Below are 18,831 nucleotides of genomic sequence, written 5' to 3'. Positions count from 1 at the left end.
AGAGCTTTTAACCATGTTACAGTGTCCTAAATTCTTCAAAAACCTATCCAGAGTTGGATTTTAGTATGTCTCAATTAGCAGCAATCAAAACACTGACTCATCAACACATACATACTCATACAACCATCCAACGTCACAAGATCTTACATGAAGTTTCACGAAGGCAACATTTATAATTTAAAAACATCTTTCCTGTAGAGAAGCATTTTCTGGGTACCCATGTATTTTAAGCTATACTACAAAAATATCACATGTAAGGGCTCCAAAAGTAGTGAACTAAATTTAAATTTGAGAACAGAAAGAAAATAGAAACAATTTTGCTGTGAACTGCATTTTATTTTTTCCAAAAACAAACACAGATTTCACCTGTGAACGAGTTTTATAGCTTATTAACATGCTGTGAAACTGTAAACAATACTTAAAATAAAGTGCCATTTCAGGATCCTAAATGGAAGTCACATTTTTAAGAGTTTTTAAAAAAACAAACAAAAACTGAATATTTAGAGAAAACAAGTGCATTTTACAAACAATGTAAACATTATTCTAACGAATGAATCATGAACTTTGCATTGCAGTGCAAAAATGTTAGCATGTCCACATGCTCTGGGCTAAGGCCAGCTCTCTTTTAGAGGCTATAGTCCCTGCTGCAGAAAACAGTTGCTGTTACGCTGTCGTAACGGCCCGTTACGCTGTCAAACACCCCAATTTCCACATAACGTGAAAGCGCCGTGCCGTGCAGCGCCGCGCTCTTGAATCGTACTGCGCAGCACTTAGAACCCATTCTCTTCTATCAGACAATTTCCACTGCACACGCTGCGGAGCGCCAGCGCGCACCACGGCACTGGAGATTCGCTTCAGGTCTATTTTCTGCACCGCCGCTTTGTAAATTCACTGTCGTTGAGAAAGCACCAGACAGGAAGTTAAACTGGAACTTTCAAAATAAAACACAATGCGTGACCTCTCGGACGTAAATTTTTTCCTATATGTTGTTATTACGACCCCTCCGGAGGCACTAGCATCAGGTCAACAGGGTCCCAGACACAACAGACACAACACAACGCCATGGACGAAGAGAAGCTGATCACTGAAGTGGAAAAATACAATATCATTTATGATCCTAAACATCCTTTTACAAGGATACTGGCAGAAAGGACAAGGCATGGACTGAAATTTCAACAATTGTGGGAGTGGACGGTGGGTTAACTACTCTATATTGATTCTTTTTAATGAGTTTAACCTTTAAGTACTTGGTAATAGCAAACGGTATTCATGTCATTCACACGAGAGCCTCTCCGTGGAGCAGCCCTCCCCCTCCAGACGGCGCTGCGCTGCACTTCCAGTGTGCTTTGACTTTCGGAGCAAGACGGCGGCGCTTCGCTTCGCTCCGCGGCGCTTTCCCGTTATGTGGAAATTGGGGGTAAAAGATTACGCTGTGGTTAGCGCCGCTACGCTGTTATTTTGACAGATAACGCCATGTGTGTTTGTTTTTATCGACTGGGTGCCTATCTAGGTTAATTTAAGTCTCCCCACCTCAACCGTACTTTCCAGTCGATTTCCCGTCTAAAATTAAGAGTCGCTTCCAATCTCGGGGTTACAATTAGCATGTCTCAGTTGTTTCCGTGATGCCATGTATGGTGAATAATGACCTAAATCATGAGCATTTGGAGCATCTGCGTGACGCTCATTGGCTGACATCTGGGCCGGCCGCTCGCGAGATTTAATGAAGGCTATTGCACATGCACGTGCACATGCGGGTGTGCGTGCGGGTGTGGGAGAACCTGCCGTTACGCTGTAAAAAAATCCTGGTGAGAACCCTGTACAGAGGTTGGACTTTGCTAACCTTGCCAAATGGGGTATTTCACCTCATTTGACTTCCACCACTGTAACAGATTTTCTCCCTTGGAAACTGGCTTCTCACCGGAGTATGTGAGGACCTCCTGTCGGACTTTCCTAATGAATAATACACAGCCGCTGAGTGTGAGTCTGTGACACTGAGTGAACATCACGTGACCTAAAGCAAGGCAACCTATTGGTTGTTTGCTTCTTCTCTTGCAGTTCTGCTTGCGTAAAACCTACACTGGCTCATTACTGCCACACCTGGTCACCGCGATTACAGGCTGGCTTAAAATATGCACGAAACATTCCGCTTACAGTAAAAATAGACTTATTAACCAACTAATCGATGACCAAAACAGTTGACAACTATTTTAATAATTGATTTTAATCGATTAAATCGATTAGTTGTTTCAGCTCTAGTCTGATCCATGACAGCTCCAAATGACAACTTACAAGACCTAAAGGATCTGTCAGTGTCCATGTGTAAGATGTAGGGAACTTTCAAAGGTCTTAATGCAGTGGTTTGTGCCGTTTTAGTGGGATATCTAGGACTAACAGTCTATTAGACAGGCATAATCATAATGTTTTGGCTCATTAGTGTGTAATGGCTATTAATTTAAAGCAGAGCATAGCTTTGGTACACAGCTGAGGCAGGTAAATTAAAGCTTAGACGGATGAAATTTGAGCCAAATCAGATAATGTACAAGGGAACGCCTCGTCCCAAGGAATAAGAGAGAAAGAAAGTCTCACAATTTGATCATCATCTCTACCTGAAATACTAGATCACAGCTCAACAACAAAAATCATCTTGCCAAAGCATACTCAGGAGAACATGGAACAAACAGAATGAAGCATAATCAACAAGAAAAGCACTCAGAGAGCACAGTACTCTGCCAAGGCTGCTCAGACGTATCATTTCCAAAGGATGAAATTTTTAATAAAAAATGACCTCGCGCTGAGCACAGGTGTGTGTTATGCATGTGTCGATTATGTATGGATACCGAAATGCGTGATCTAAATATGTAGTGGGGGCAGGAACTGATGGGACTCAGAAACACCAAAACAATTTAATCAGTTGTTTCTTTGTATGATTTCCAACAGATGCGTCCTGATTACGGATGTGCGCGACTAGTCATTTAATCGTTTAACCGCCTACTCATTTATTAAACTCTACGCTTGGGCATGCGCCGCACGCTCGTCCCGTCTGGGCTACCTGGTTGATCCTGCCAGTAGCATATGCTTGGCTCTTTTTTCAACCCCCGCTATCCCCCTCATCATTAGCGGTGCTTTGACCACTCCAGCTACACCCACCACGTCCCTTCCTGCCACCCCGAAGCAAAGCATCGGCTCCAGTATGTGCTGCTCGTGGACTGTCATAGCACACTGACCCACTGCCGTTACGTACAGACGCAGCGGCACTTTCTGTCTCAGTGGACGACTGAACATCTTCATCAGAGGGTGAATATTCCTCCAGATGTCCGCCATCTCCTGGTGTACAGTACATGAGGCACACGAGGCAGTATATTTGAAGCTATGGCTTGTTATGTTCAGCAATGTTGCTTGTCGCAATATTGCGACTTTGGCACTTAAAGGGTTAAATTGCAAGTTTTCCGAACCGACTACTCACCAATAAAATTAGCGACTAGTCGGTTCGGAAATTAGTCGAAATTCCCATCCCTAGTCCTGATAAGTCCACTGCGATCAATTTTTAGTAGAATCACAATCATGTGGTCATCAGCAGGCAGCTGACGTAGTGTTCACTTGTTTTCATAGTTACAGTGACACTGTGTCACTATCTTGCAATACAAAAATCTTAAACAAATCTGTGGGTCCAAACTAAAAGACACATCACTGCCAAATCTAAGATTTTCCCTTGTGTCATTTCTGACCTATTCCTGAAATTTCATCCAAATCTGTTCGTTTTTGAGTAATGTTGCTAACAGACAGATAAACAGATGGACAAATGGACAAACGTACAATGATCGCCACGTAACTCTGTCGTGTTCCTTGGTGGAGCAATTAACTCAATGGACAGCAGAAGAAAGAATCTATTAAGCCCTATGTATAAAGTGAAAATGATGCCACAAGTTAAGTAATCTGAGATGTGAAGACACCAATGTGAAGCAACAGCAATCTTCTGCAAAAGAGACAAGAACTGGTGCAGGTTTGTTTAAACATGATGGCCTAACCACAACCCATTTATTTAGACTACATGTAACCACACAAAGAGACATTTGTACATGAGCACAAGATGACAGCAACAGCCTGAGATCAGGCTGACCTAAATCTTTACTGTTGTGTTCAAGGCACACACAAACGCCAGCTGGCTTGATTTGGTTCAAACAGAATCATCGTCAAGTAATCACTGAAGGCTTTTTTTTCTGCAAAATGGGAGCATACAATGGGTCACTCAGGACTGGGAAGTGGAAAGAAAGGGAAGCAAGAAAATTGGAAATGGTGACTCACTACCATCTAATGGTTTTAAATATAGCAGCATATGGTGGACAAGTTCTTGTGTGGGGTTTTACAGTCATTGGTAGACAGTCAATGTCAAAAAACAAAGCCATAAAGTGCTTTGTTTAGAATTGCCGTAGGAACTACGACACTGTCCCTAGGGTTTTTCCCTTCCATAGAAATCCTTAAGGGCAGCATTTGAGTGTTTTTGCAGAGTCCCTTAAATCAAATGAATGCTTAAAGGTATTTAGGTGATAGGTCAGAATTAAACAATGGTCTGTTCTATGTGCTGACGAATAAGAATAACAAAACTGAGAGGCAATCTCATCTAAAACGATGATAAAAAAAAGCAATAACAAAGTACCTGTCAAACAACAGCCGGTATTTGGACAAATATTTGTCTGACTGGTATGTGACCAATCAAACAGCTGATCGGATAACATTCTGCACTGTCAACTCCGGATGGAAATGACTACCGTCAACTTGAATCACCAAGTTGAAAGCCAGCAATTAGGCAACCCTCAAAGAATAAAAAAAACGCATAAACTTTTTGTAAGGGTGTCATTCGTGTGTTATTTTAATTTTAACAATAGTGGTAGCAGACAGAAGATATAAGTAGAGCAGCCTATTTTTGATCAAAAAATTGCTAACCAAGCTACATACATTAAAAGACATTTAAAATGCAAAAATATTATTTGCAGCTGTTATCACCATCACTTACGCTGTTCTAATAGGTAACAGGCTACATTTATTGCATCATTTAACACATTAGTACATTGGGGAAAAATAACCAGCAACAAGTCAGAGCAAACCAGCAACAGAGGCTTTGGATGTGTAGTCAAATGACAGAAGGCAAATGTTAACTACATTCGCTACTTGGATCTGGGAAATTTTATTAGCCCACTTGTAAATGGCTTTCTGTTCTTTCTGAGGGAACCGTTTGCTCACATCTGCCCTGGAGGCCCGATGCCCGATGCAGAATGTCAGTGACTTTGTTGCCAGTGTTAAAATGGAAGTGGCTTCTGAAGAGAGGGAAAACACAACCATAATTGCTGGTCCAGGCCCACAAATGCCAAGTGTGTGGTTTCTCTGTGCCAAGAAGCATGGAGCCCATCTCTGTCTAGTAAGGTGTCAGGGTGGGGGTTTAGAATCAAGACCATCCACTGACTGACTCATGTCATGTATGCACAATACACAGCTAAATCTGCTAGTTAAAAAGGTTACATGAGGTGTTGAGGAAAAAAATGGATTGTGGATGTTTGAGTTGTTGCCTAAATAGCACCTCAAAAAATAGTGGGTCAAAATTATTACCCAGATGGTGTGCGACTACTCTCCCGGACATATTTTTTTTCCACTCATTCAGTCGAATACTTCCTCATCTCCATAGAGGGTTGGCACTTACATAATCCCATCGACTCTCTCTCCCTCTCCCTCTCCCTCTCCCTCCCTCCCTCCTCCTTTCCCCCTCACCCTGTTGTGAGCGTGCAGAATAATCTGATCCCTGGGGAGGATTTGTCTGGAGGATAAAAGAAAGAGATGTGTGTGGAGGTGGGGGCAAAGCAAGCGGGGGGGGGGGGGGGGGGGGAGTGCATCCCAACCCCCCACAACAACTCCATTACTTTCTTACTGGCTCGGGCCCCCACTATGACAAGAACAGAGATCATGTACGCTGATAGTAGGCTATTATTGTGAAAGCACTACAGTGTCTGTGTGGCTGCCAATCTCTTCGTTGTTTCCCAGAGGAGCAGCTATGCAGCTGTGCACAGCGCAGGGGTGGCAAACAGAGAGAGACGCCTGGCTAAGTGCACCACAGCTGGGATGAATGAAACTGAGAAAGTGCAGAGAATAGAAGGGACACTGGGTGGAGTCCAAAAACTTAATGCAAAATGTGCTCGAGCCCTATGCTTTTCTGTTCACGTCGCTGAACAAAAACCACACTCCCCAATGGCCAAAACAACATGGGGCAGGAATATTGACAAAATGTGTTCCAGTATCCACATGAATGCTGGATACTGGAATTAATGAAATCTGTTTCTAGAAATCGATCCGTCTTGGAAGGTGTGGAGAGGGGAAGGGGAACTTTAAGGATATGAGGATTTTGAGTAGAGGTGGGAAAAGCTCTGTAATTATTTTTTGGATGCTGCTGCACTGATACACTAAGCTCTGTTACCAAAAAAGTCTATATGACATTACCAAGTGGAATGCACATATTTGAAAAAATTATCAGTAAGAAAAAAACTACAACTATGAACACAAATAATAGCAATACATTGATGAATACAAATAAGTAACAACAATAATTCCAGCTATTCTACAAACTGATTTTCTGCTATTGCACCAGATTTGTTTGCACTTCTGGCCAGAAAGAAACTCTGTTAAGTGGTTACACTGTCTTGTTATGCTTGCTATAAAATGTATTCTCTCTCTTTCTCAAGAAGCCGGGATGATCTCAGACAGATGGGAAGAGGCGGAGTGACTGAGATATTGCCTAGAGTAAAGAGGAGGATGAAACAAACAACTAGCACAGTGGTTCACCAATAATTATACTGTTGTGGTTTTCTGACCTGTAATTAGGGTAAATTTGGAGTATCAGCTAATACCATGTTTTCACCTTGCCTTCAGTGCAGACAGATGAAGGATACATAGTCCTGTCATCCTGAGAAACAGAAAAAGTACAGTTTCTGAGGCCATATTAGCTCACAGTTTCCGTTAGAATGTCAACAACCATGAGTTTGCTACAAATGGAGACATGGTGTGCAGAATCACTGAGACTTATGAAAAGAGAAGCGCACACATCTTAGAGGAGAATAGATTGAAGGATTGCCAAGGCCAGAATTACACTATTCAGAGTCTGAATGAGAACATAGAATGAGGGCTTCAAGCTGGATTCTAAGCCCTCTAAAGGAATGCTGAAGGCCTGATAATATTCCACAGAAACACTCCCCACCTCCAGACGCCTGCCAGTGAGACCAGTGCTGCACAGTCTCCACAAAGAAACATGGGCTAACTGTCTGTAGTCTCCCTTTCTGATAAGGTGGCTATAAAACAAATTCACCTTTCCACTGTAGAAGTTGCACAATGCATCTGTCTTGCAGAAGCACCGAGTGAGTCATCAGAGAGAGAGCGCCGAAGCACCAGTGACTGAATGAAAGGTGTCGGTAAATCAGGAGCTGGTGGGTAGCAATCGAACTGTGTTGTGTTTATTTCTGTATCATCCCATGACCCACTGTTCCCACACTGTAGGCTAGGCTAATAACTGTTAAATGGGGCCAACTCACAGCACAGTGCTTTACAATGAGGACCATAATCCTATCTGATTGATACTTAAAGACCCCGACACAACACGCAACGGCCCACCACTCCTACAGAGTTATTCCACCATCTGCTGTCTGCTGGTATAACTCCACTGTGTTCCAGACACACAAGATACGTTAAATCATAAAAGACAGCCCTCACTCTGCACCTGACATAATATGCATGGAACAAATATCTGCCTGCAGATTTCTAGTAAAATCTGCCTAAGTTTTGTACTCCCTGCATGGTTTAACATATGCAAGAAAATCTGCCATGACAATCAAGCGAGGAGAAAAAAAATATATTCTTGCGACTTTGTGCATCATGCAAAATTCATATCATGCAGATGCATTATTCATAAGAACTCATCAAGTCTCATCCTCAAAAAAGCGTGGCTATATAAATAATAAAGAACAGTGGTAGGTACAAGACCTGAGTCTCTAGAGACAAAGTACTATTCATACAATGCTTTGTCCGACTTACTATCGGTCTATTGAAGATGGAAAAACTCTGCAAGCTCCATTGCCCTGCAGAGCCGTTTAACACAACATTACAGAAGAACGGCTTGCGGATGCCAATTACATAAGGATTACACTGGGGGAGGGTTAACAGGCAGAGGGTTTAGTAGAATAATACTGCATAAAAATTCTGCCCGCATGAGGTTTCCATTGAGCATGCTCTGTCTCTCAGTCATGAAAACTCAACAAGGACAGATACATTAAAGGGGCAACACCACTTAACCACAGCAGCCACGGATCAACTCTCCTTTGGCTGCATCCTTGTTACATGACATACCACTCCCTCTCTCCCTCCCCACATTCACTGACTCTCAACTGCTATCGATAAATACCATCAATTCTTCAAAAAAAAAAATAAAAAAAAAGCAGCAATAGTATTGGACAGAATTACAATGAACAACAAAAAAAACATTTGCACTGTTGTAAAAATACACAATCCACTAAACCCCAGCAGTGATGAATGTTGATAAAACATAATACAACAATGCCACAATTCTGTAGTTTAGGCTGTCAGTTTTAAGTAGTGAACTTCAGTTATGTTTTTCTTACTTACACTGATCTATATTCGTATTGTGATTTAAAAACAAAAAAACACACATGCATACATACAACATCCCTCAGAAAAGCAGGTAGTGTAAAAATGGCAACTGAATAAAACCCACAAGGAATTGTGCAGTTTAAACAGCTTAATTGGGTTTTTCATGAGAATAGACTTTATACAGTAAAAGCACGGTGCTCCTACCTTTCATTCCCAGGCTGGAACTCTGAAAGTAAAGAGGGTCGACGGCGATGGGGCTGGGCCAGGTGGGAGCTAAAGTCCCTGGCATGATGAGAGTGGTAGTCAACCAGTCCCACTTCCTAGAACACAAACAACAACAAGTTGTCACCATACCAGAAATTTTGCATTTATTCACTTCTCCATGGGAACGCTGCAAAGACCACAAAATGATAAAAACGTTTTCCCCCATTTCCTGCCTTGTATCTTTTGTAATATCCAGTCTTCTTCTCTCCAGCTTTCATTTCTCCCTCTCCATCCAGTTGTTTCTCATACAAGTGGGGAGACACATACAGTTACTGTAAACCTGCACCTCTGCCAATCAGGGATTGCAAGACACAGTCCATCAACCCTCATTTTTCTCCTGACTGCGATGACAAGAGGGAGTGGTAGGATTAAGTACAGGTGCAGCTGTACAGATCTTAGGGGGTAAGCTTTGGATTGTCAAGCCATTCAATAGCAAAATAAGTCTTGCAAACACTGGAAGTCACTGAATGAACTTTTACAACAGCTTGAGACCTCTTCTTTGAACCATGGACAGCTCTATCCCTCATGCATAGATGGACATAATCTTGATAATTAGGAGATGTGGGTGGAAATAATGGGGAAGACCTTAATGTGACTCCACAATGACAACATGAACTTTCAACTCAAACATCTAATGAGTGAACCATTCTGGCTTCACAACATGCAAGCTGGGAAAGTTTCTGTTGGAAAAATAGCAGTGGGGGGTCTCTATGGTGAGGCCCTCTACAGTGGTTCTGAGTAACACTTTGTTTACTAAATATTCACCAAGCAGACAGAGCCAGAGCTCCAACCACAGTAACATCTCTCAGATGGTGTGACCTAAAAATGTGGAGGCGCTACAGGTGGTGTCATTAAACGCGTTGTGTGTCGGGCCCCTTACCGTGTGCGCCCGTTGCAGCTGCAGTGGTAGAGTGGCAGGGTTTGGCAGGTGCCGTGTGTCCACAGTCCTCCGGCCCGGCGGCACGGACTGGGGATGAGAGGACATGCTGGCACAGCCGCTTCCTCTACAGACTGGAAGTGGGTGTGACTGTGGTGCAGTTGCTGCACATTATGGGCTGTTTCATTTAGCCTGTAACCTGTAAGAAAAAACACACAAGACACACATTTAAAGTAAGCAACCTCGCTGGAACTGATCTGGATGCTTTCATACTTGCAGAGAACAGTTTAAAAAAAAAAAACTTGCAATATGCATGAATGTTGCTCGAAAGCAGTTGAATAATTTCTAAATCACACCTCCATAGTAGCTAGAGATTAAAATGTGTGTCTCTCTCTCTCTCCGGATATCAGAATGTCACCACCTCCTTAACACAGCTGCTCCCTCCTGCCTCGATTGCTCCAAGTAAAGGAGTGTGAGTCCCTGCACCTGCTAGACACAATCCCTCCTTCACTGCTTACTGAATAGCTCACTGTCCTCACACTGAGGACTTACAGACAGAGACCAGCCAAGTCAAGCAGCTAGCCGGTAAAAATACTCAGAGTTTGATGGGGTTTCAGAGGCAACATAAATAACTCATTGCCAGATAGAGATGTAGGCCTGAAGAGGAAGGCACTCGATTTTAACTCCAGATGACGTTATGTAAACTCATCTACAAGGTGTGCATCATATATTGACGAGCAACGATGATATACGTTAAAAGCAGTCAGGCAAACACATAGACAAATCATACCTATTTCGATAAAATTAAAAATAATGCTTAAAGGGAAAGAGGTGGCCATACAGAAATAGTTTCCATCCCTCAATGGGATGACGGGATTTGTGAAATTCTACGGTCTAGACAACGGGAAGTCTGTCCTGCTGCCTGGTTACTGCACCACTCTCAGGCACTCAGTGATAGTAGTAGTAGGTGGACGAGTACTGGTGACATGTGTCCCTTTGGATGCTGCCAACACAGAAATTAGGACTCCTGCCATTTCAATGGGCCTCTGACTAATGACGCTTCTCTCTCATAGCTCATGTTTCAGCTCTGTGTGAGGCACATAACAAGAGGCACGGTGGCAGAAATGTGGGCTCTCAACATGGACAGATCGAAATCTTGACAAGATAGCAAAGTGCTCTAAGTGCACTTCAATTTTGATAACTGAATGGGGAAGCCAACGCCACGGAGCCAACCTCTGTAAACAAGTCCTCCGACATTATAATGATAGATGAAAATTAATCTATTTCAAAATAAATACCTATTAAGTAAAAAATAACAACAATGATTATTTACTAAATGCAACAAATCCTCAACACAACCACTGAAAGACTGTTTTCTACATCAGTTATGCTACAATCCAAAGAACATGTCCCTATTATACTATAGTGTGTACAGTGTGTCAGCTTTTGAGAAATATCCATGTGAGGCCTGAGTGTTTTTCTGTCTTTAGTATGAGTAGTTATGCGACACATTTACATACCAGTATGCTAATTATAGTGTGAATGAAACCATATGCATGCCCACTCTCCGTGCTCAACAAATGCACCAGTCAGTGCAAACAGATGTAGAAACTATCACTTGGTCTTTATGGTTTTTGTTGTTGTGTGTGAGATCTACTGATGAAGGTCTAACTTACACATGCTTATACATGAACACAACTTGCAGAGAAAGACTGGTGTGTTAAGAGCAACATGTTGATATATCCCCACAGCTGGTTTTGATGCTTCACAACAAGGAACACATCAGATGCCTGAGATACGCATCAACATTTTTTTCAGAGCTGAGAGTTGCTGAGTGCTGTGATGTTAGTAACTGTCGAGTTGAGTTTAGTCAACTAGTCGTATTAATCTAGGTGGTGGTATCATTCAGTAGCTTGAGCTTGAGAAGAGAAGACTGACTGCAGGGCCAGAGGAGATGCAGGTCACTCTGTCCAGGACATCCAAAACACTGCAAATATATGCTGTATTGTCCCATACCTTGCCCGCTTTGCCACAGTTACACACAACCGCTCATGTAGCTTTAGCTGCAGGGCTTTTTTACCTCTGCTACAACTAGTCCCCTTAGTAATCCATCTTGACCAGTAAAACTACAGTCCACAGAATATAAACACATTGTCAGTGTATATGAACAACACTCAAGTATAGTTAATGGTGGGCATATAATACAGTTAGTAAGAAAGTGAAGTCAACAGTATGCAAGCAAAACTGGGGGAAAAAAAACCAAAATGTTAAAAATTAAACAAATGAATGGCATTCAAATACCAAGAGTAGTACCAACTGTTCCTGGAGTTGGTACTGGGGTCCATAAAAAAAAGAACAATGTGCATCTATCTTTGTGAATACACAACAGGCAGCCTTACGATGCAGAGGAAGCACAATAAATATGCTCATTGACAGAAAAGTCCAGAGTTTGCAGCTCAACTAAACTATTTCAACTGAAAATGAAAAAAACAACACTAGATCAAAGGCTCAGTGGTGGTCTATAAACAGTGCAATATTAGCTCACTAGCACTAATGCCAAGTCAATGACCTCTTTTAGTGGCCAGAGTTCCTCATAGTGACTCCTCATAGTGCCCCAACTGGGACAGGTTGAGTAATCACCTCTGCAACCAGTAGTAAACAAGTACTTTTTATAGCACTATGAACCTGAGCCCAGATATACCAGAAGGTGTCTACAATGTTGGCACAGTAGAAGTTGTGTTTAGAGTGCCAGTGTGCCAGTCTCCATTGTCTGACTAATTTTGACTCTTTATTTTCCAGCACAAAGAGGGGCACTATCTAACCTTCCTTCCTGCTCCACTGTCACAAACACAAAGTGCCACTTGATTTCAGTTACGCAAAGGGATCTATTACGAAAGGCTGAACATGGCTCTGGTTGTAAGAAACAGTGGAGCTCTGTAAACATGGGCTCATAGGGGCCACGAGATGGGAAAACATGGCTGTAAGTCTCACACCAGCGAGAGACTGCGTCTTTGTGTCTAGCAGTCTAAACTGTGGCTTCAAATATTTTCATGAAACTAGTGCACACTCATTTTTTGGTTAGACAGACCTGAGTAAACAAACCACACAAAGGGAAGTCCTTGAGTAGACCTCATTGCTAATGAAATACTAGATAGAAAAAAACCTCACTATATTGACATAGTATGCAATATTCTCAACAAAGGGCCGAAAAAGGGGCCAGGAAGACAAAGAAGGGTGAGATAAGTCATCCTACTCGGAAGCCTCTCTTTGATAACTGTCCAGTCCAGAGAGATTCCCCTGAGAAGGGGGAAAACAAGTCTGAAGGCAGTCACAAGATCCACAGAGGACAAAAAAAAAAACCTGAATCAAGATGAGAGGACCAACACAATGAGAGGGCTTTGACACTGACTCTGAGGCGAATGGGGCCTTCCAGACGAGAGGCTAAACACATGCACTGGCACTGCTACAGACACCCACAGGCAAGTCGATGGCTCAGTGCCAAAACTGCAAATGAACTCAGTCACCTCACTCTCTTGCTCTAGCTTGCTTTCCTTCTCCACTCTCTTTCGCTCAAGTCTTTTCCACAGAACAGAGTGGGTCTCAGCCTTCAGCAGTGCAAGCCAATATTTCATCCTCTTACCCCCCACCCTCCCTCTCCATTTTAGGAATGGCTGTGGAAATACTAGCGCAGAGCACACAGACGGCTCTAGCCTGCCAAGGAGAGCAGCAGGCAGACTTCAAACAACAGTTTAATTCTACTGACAAACAGTTAATCAAATCTCCGTCTAGTCCGACTTGGTAGCTTGACAGTCAAGCTCTAAAACAGAGTACAATGGATTCAACAGCTTGGCCTCATTCTTTTCTGACAAAATTAAGATAAGCCTTCAGTTCCTTCATACCAGATCTGTACTATCTTCTGTCCAATTCAAACCAACTCAATTAGCACAAAATAATTTGATCCTATCAAGCATATAACCTTGGAGAACATTACGCAACATCTGAAATTGTCTTTTTTTTTTAATTGTGTCAACTGATTTTTTTCAGAAGTGTTTCAACTGTACAGCTTTAGATCTTCTGCAAATCCTCAACATTTGTGTACTGTGAGGGTATTCCTAACTGGCAGCAATAGACCAATTTATTGGTCGACAGTTAATCAGGTTAAATGACATTTTCACATAAACAGCATTTGGCATTTACTAGATGAATGGCTAACAGGTTCAAGGTTACTTTATTTGTACCCGTGAGTATATATCTGTTTAGCAGAAAAAAGTATTGCATTTGGCATCCTGTTACAAAAATGACATTGAACCTGACAGGCAGGTACTTGATCGAGTGACAAGACAAAACACAAAAAGTGCTCAGTGTTCCACCATTCACCAACAAATCAGAAGAGATACACACGTGGACAAAATTGTTGGTACCCCTCAGTTAAAGAAGGAAAAACCCACAATTCTCACTGAAATCACTTGAAACTCACAAAAGTAACGATAAATAAAAATTTATTGAAAATTAAATAATCAAAAACAGCCATTACTTTTGAATTGTTGATTAACATAATTATTTAAAAAAAACAAACTAATGAAACAGGCCTGGACAAAAATGATGGTACCTCTATAAAAGATTGAAAACTATTTGACCAGAGTGACATGATTAACTCAGGTGTGTCATTTAATTGACATCACAGGTGTTTCCAAACTCATAATCAGTCAGTCTGCCTATTTAAAGGGAGACAAGTAGTCACCCTGCTGTTTGGTGAAAAGGTGTGTACCACACTGAACATGGACAACAGAAAGCGAAGGAGAGAATTGTCCCAGGACATCCGAAAAAAAATTATAGACAAACATCTTAAAGGTAAAGGCTATAAGACCATCTCTAAACAGCTTGAAGTTCCTGTGACAACAGTGGCTCATATTATTCAGAAGTTCAAGACCCACGGGACAGTAGCCAACCTCCCTGGACGTGGCCGCAAGAGGAAAATTGATGACAAATTGAAGAGACGGATCGTTGGAATTGTATCCAAAGAGCCCAGAGCAACCTCCAAAGAAATTAAAGGTGAACTCCAAGGCCAAGGTACATCAGTGTCAGATGGCACCATTCGTCGTTGTTTGAGCCAAAGTGGACTTCATGGGAGACGACCAAGGAGGACACCACTGCTGAAAAAAACTCATAAAAAAGCCAGACTGGAATTTGCAAAAATGCATGTTGACAAGCCACAAAGCTTCTGGGAGAATGTCCTTTGGACAGATGAGACCAAACTGGAGCTTTTTGGTAAGGCACATCAACTCTATGTTCATAGACTCAAAAACCAAGCATACGAAGAAAAGAACACTGTCCCTACGGTGAAACATGGAGGAGGCTCAGTAATGTTTTGGGGCTGCTTTGCTGCATCTGGCACAGGGTGTCTTGAAAGTGTGCAAGGTACGATGAAATCTGAAGACTATCAAGGCATTCTGGAGAGAAATGTGCTGCCAAGTGTCAGAAAGCTTGGTCTCAGTCGCAGGTCATGGGTCTTCCAAAAGGACAACGATCCAAAACACACAGCCAAAAACACCCAAGAATGGCTGAGAGAAAAGCGTTGGACTATTCTAAAGTGGCCTTCTATGAGCCCAGATCTGAATCCCATTGAACATATGTGGAAGGAGCTGAAACATGCCATTTGGAGAAGACACCCATCAAACCTGAGACAACTGGAGCTGTTTGCTCATGAGGAGTGGGCCAAAATACCTGTTGACAGCTGCAGAACGCTCATTGACAAATACAGAAATCGTTTAATTGCAGTGATTGCCTCAAAAGGTTGTGCAACAAAATATTAAGTTATGGGTACCATCATTTTTGTCCAGCCCTATTTCATCAGTTTGTTTTTTTAAATAATTACGTTAATCAACAATTCAAAAGTGATGGCTGATTCTGATTATTTAATTTTCAATAAATTTTTATTTATTGTTACTTTTGTGAGTTTCAAGTGATTTCAGTGAGAATTGTGGGTTTTTCCTTCTTTGAGGGGTACCAACAATTTTTGTCCACGTGTGTAGGTAAAAAGACATGATAAATAAAAACTAGTGGTGGGACGCGATTAAAAAATGAATCTGATTAATTACAGTTTTTGTAATTAATTAAACATGATCAATCACATTTTTGTCAAAGACCACTATTTGACAAAATAAACAAAATTTTTCCAATTCAAATAAATTTTGGTTAACAACTGAATTGATGAATAGACACAGACATGAACTTAAACAGCAAAAGTGTTCATGTTTCATTTATATTTGCATTTTTCATCTGTCTACTACAGTCACAGAATACTGCAAACTTAAAGTGCAATTATAGCGATCATACTCAACATTTTAAGACTTTTTGTAAACACAAGCACTTTCAGTGTCTTTAAAAGTAGTCTACTGTGGGCTGGCTACACTGTTTGCTGGTACCAGGACTGTCATAGCTAACATACGGTGCATTGCCCCAGAGCTCAACTCTGCATAAAGTAGTTTCATTTATGCAAATACGACACGGGGAGCGGAGGTCCGACGAATCGTGAAATTTTCGCTAAATGTCTAAACTAGCTGTCACAGAACCAAAACCAGGACAGGTTCAGCAGCTTATTTCTCACCTCAAATGCTTTCAGAAATACTTTTTGCTGAACAGTTTTCGTAATAAAAGAGAACGTTTGCGACCGAGCCGCCATGTTGGTCCGATGCTTCTGCGCTGATCCACTCAATGCATTCTGTGCATCTTCTTCGTGGCTACCAAACAGACTTTAAGTTCATTACTGCCACCTACCGGGCTGCAGTGTTCATTAGTGTTACTGGTGTGCCAGAAATTAGGGAACTGAGAAAGATGCGAATAAATGAATTATTTTTTTAACATATTATTTTTTCTGTAATTAATAAATCGTAATTAACGTATTTAAGTCCCATCCCTAAGAAAAACAAAACAAACACAATGCTGGGACAGGGGCTGGGTACCACAACTATCAGGTCATTTTCCATCATGTGGTGTCATGTGTACAGTTCAGTAAGCTTCTCCTCCAACACTGTAAACAGACTACATTTACTACAAATACCCTGAATGCTACAGAAGGCAGAAGAAAAAATAAACATGTCGCTTAGTCAGTAAGAGAAAGGAAAAGCAGAGAGAAAGGCAGAAGTAACTTCTATCTGGTAAGTTAGTGGACCTGAGATAGATGTTCACTTTAAAATTAGCTAGCAAACAATTACAGGGACACATCTCATCTCAAATTTCTAAGTAAAATGAAACGGACATGAAAAACAGTTTTAAACAATTGTTTTGATGGTTTCTAATGAGCAGTTCATCCTCGCTACAGCACCAAGACTTTTATTGTTACAGCATAAAATAACATCCACTTAAACGCAGACAACAAAAATCAGAACTATTGAATTTTGGAGCTCCATTCGACATGGTGGACCACAACATGTTAGGCTGGAAAACTGTATGGGACTTTCTGGCACAGTGCTAAACTGCTTTGAATCCTATTTGAAGAAGAGAAACTACTTTGTTTCAATTACATATCTGAGTGTACAAAAATGAGGTGAAGACATGTATATGCTCCTGTTAGATCAAATTATGGGACATAATGAAATATTCTACTATAATTATGCAGAGGACTTAGATGACGATATACATGTACATCACTGGCACTGAGTAGATAATCTGAACACAAACAACTGGACGTGCCAAAATGTGTCTGTTACACAAAGACAAAAATTAACTAACTGTTCTACAATTAAAGAATAATTATTAAGTCAGCATGCAACTTCATTCTTGGGGTAGTTACACAGCTAACAAAATTTGCAAACTATCAAAAATTAAAGCGACTCAAAAGAACTTACAAAAAATTGATCTTCAGAGGGCTTGACTACTTTATTGTTCTCTCTCAAAAAGTTAAATCCACTGCAGCTGATTCTGAATGCTGCTGACAGTCCTCACTAAGAGTAAATAAAAGGGGAGCAAATCAATCCAGTTCACCTTTTTGTACTGGCTTTACTTGTGTCAAAGCATTTACTTCACAATCCTAATGTTGGTTTAAAAAGCACTGGAAGTCGTCTGAGACAGGTCTGCTTACTGTCTCCAGAGTCAAACCTAAACATGGAGAAACTAATTCAATTTTTCTGCTCCCCATACCTGGTCTGTCCCAGCTCTCAGCTCATTTATATCATGGCTAAACACTTTTCTGTTTGTCAATGCATTTTATTAAGTCACATCTGGGACGGTTTATTCATAATCTGGATAGAGATGTAATTTTAACTGCATTTTTTTCTATTTTTTTAATGCCCCATATTCTATTTTAGATGATTTTTCAAATTTTATTTTAGATTAGATTCTTCTCCTAAAAAAACAATTTCTGTCTTGTTATATGGCCTTGAGTATCATATCTATCTGGTCCTGAGCCATTTATGTCCTATGGAAATCACCTTGTATTCCTATGTTGTTCAAAAATTCTACATAGATAAAATAATCATCTTGGCTCGCAGCATACAGTTGACAACAGCCTTGATAGCATGGGTTGGTCCTTGATAGGACCAAGAGTTTTATCACTGCAGGAGCAATAGTGCACTGTCAATTGTAATTTCTACACAGGAAATACACGGTTGGGTATTAAGCTGTCACCAAGGGCTTCCGCTATTATCAAGACAAGTCAAAAGAGCTGATGGTTCCACTAAAACGAGCTGTTGTGAGAACGTAGGTGAGTGAACTGTAATGGGCAAAAGGCTTGGTCTGGGAACAACATGAGAAGTTTACAAAGCAGTGCCCTTGACAGCACAGCTCATGTGAGGAGGTGCTGTTGGGACTCTCATCCTAGGAATGTGGCACCCTGTCAGATTTCATAAGGGTTTATCTCCCTGGAGCCTCATTAGTGAAGGGCCCTGGACAAGGAGGCTCTCGCTCGCTTACCCTTTCATTCAGTCACCCTCAACCTCAATGGTGAACCGCACAGAAATATTATACGTGCATGCAAACACTTGCTTTCCAAAGGATTTTAACTTTTTTTTTTTTAACTTGCATGCATGAGTGGTCCTGTTTATATTTTCATG

General features: G+C 41.3%; 1 protein-coding gene across 1 annotated transcript in view; it reads right to left on the bottom strand.

The window, feature by feature from the left end:
• The window catches only part of ncor2 (nuclear receptor corepressor 2), a 108,121-nt gene that overhangs the window by 66,512 nt on the left and 22,778 nt on the right, over positions 1 to 18,831 (bottom strand). The window contains exons 2-3 of the mRNA XM_051950467.1: positions 9,785 to 9,980; positions 8,845 to 8,960 (exon numbers count right to left, since the gene is read on the bottom strand). Coding sequence (XP_051806427.1) covers positions 8,845 to 8,960; positions 9,785 to 9,889 — 221 coding nt within the window. The 5' untranslated portion in view covers positions 9,890 to 9,980. The remainder of the gene's footprint in view (positions 1 to 8,844; positions 8,961 to 9,784; positions 9,981 to 18,831) is intronic.

This window comes from Acanthochromis polyacanthus, chromosome 7 (genome assembly GCF_021347895.1).
Source record: "Acanthochromis polyacanthus isolate Apoly-LR-REF ecotype Palm Island chromosome 7, KAUST_Apoly_ChrSc, whole genome shotgun sequence".
Lineage (NCBI taxonomy): Eukaryota > Metazoa > Chordata > Actinopteri > Pomacentridae > Acanthochromis > Acanthochromis polyacanthus.
The sequence above is the reverse complement of the archived record's forward strand: the minus strand, read 5'-3'. Positions and strand labels throughout refer to the sequence as shown.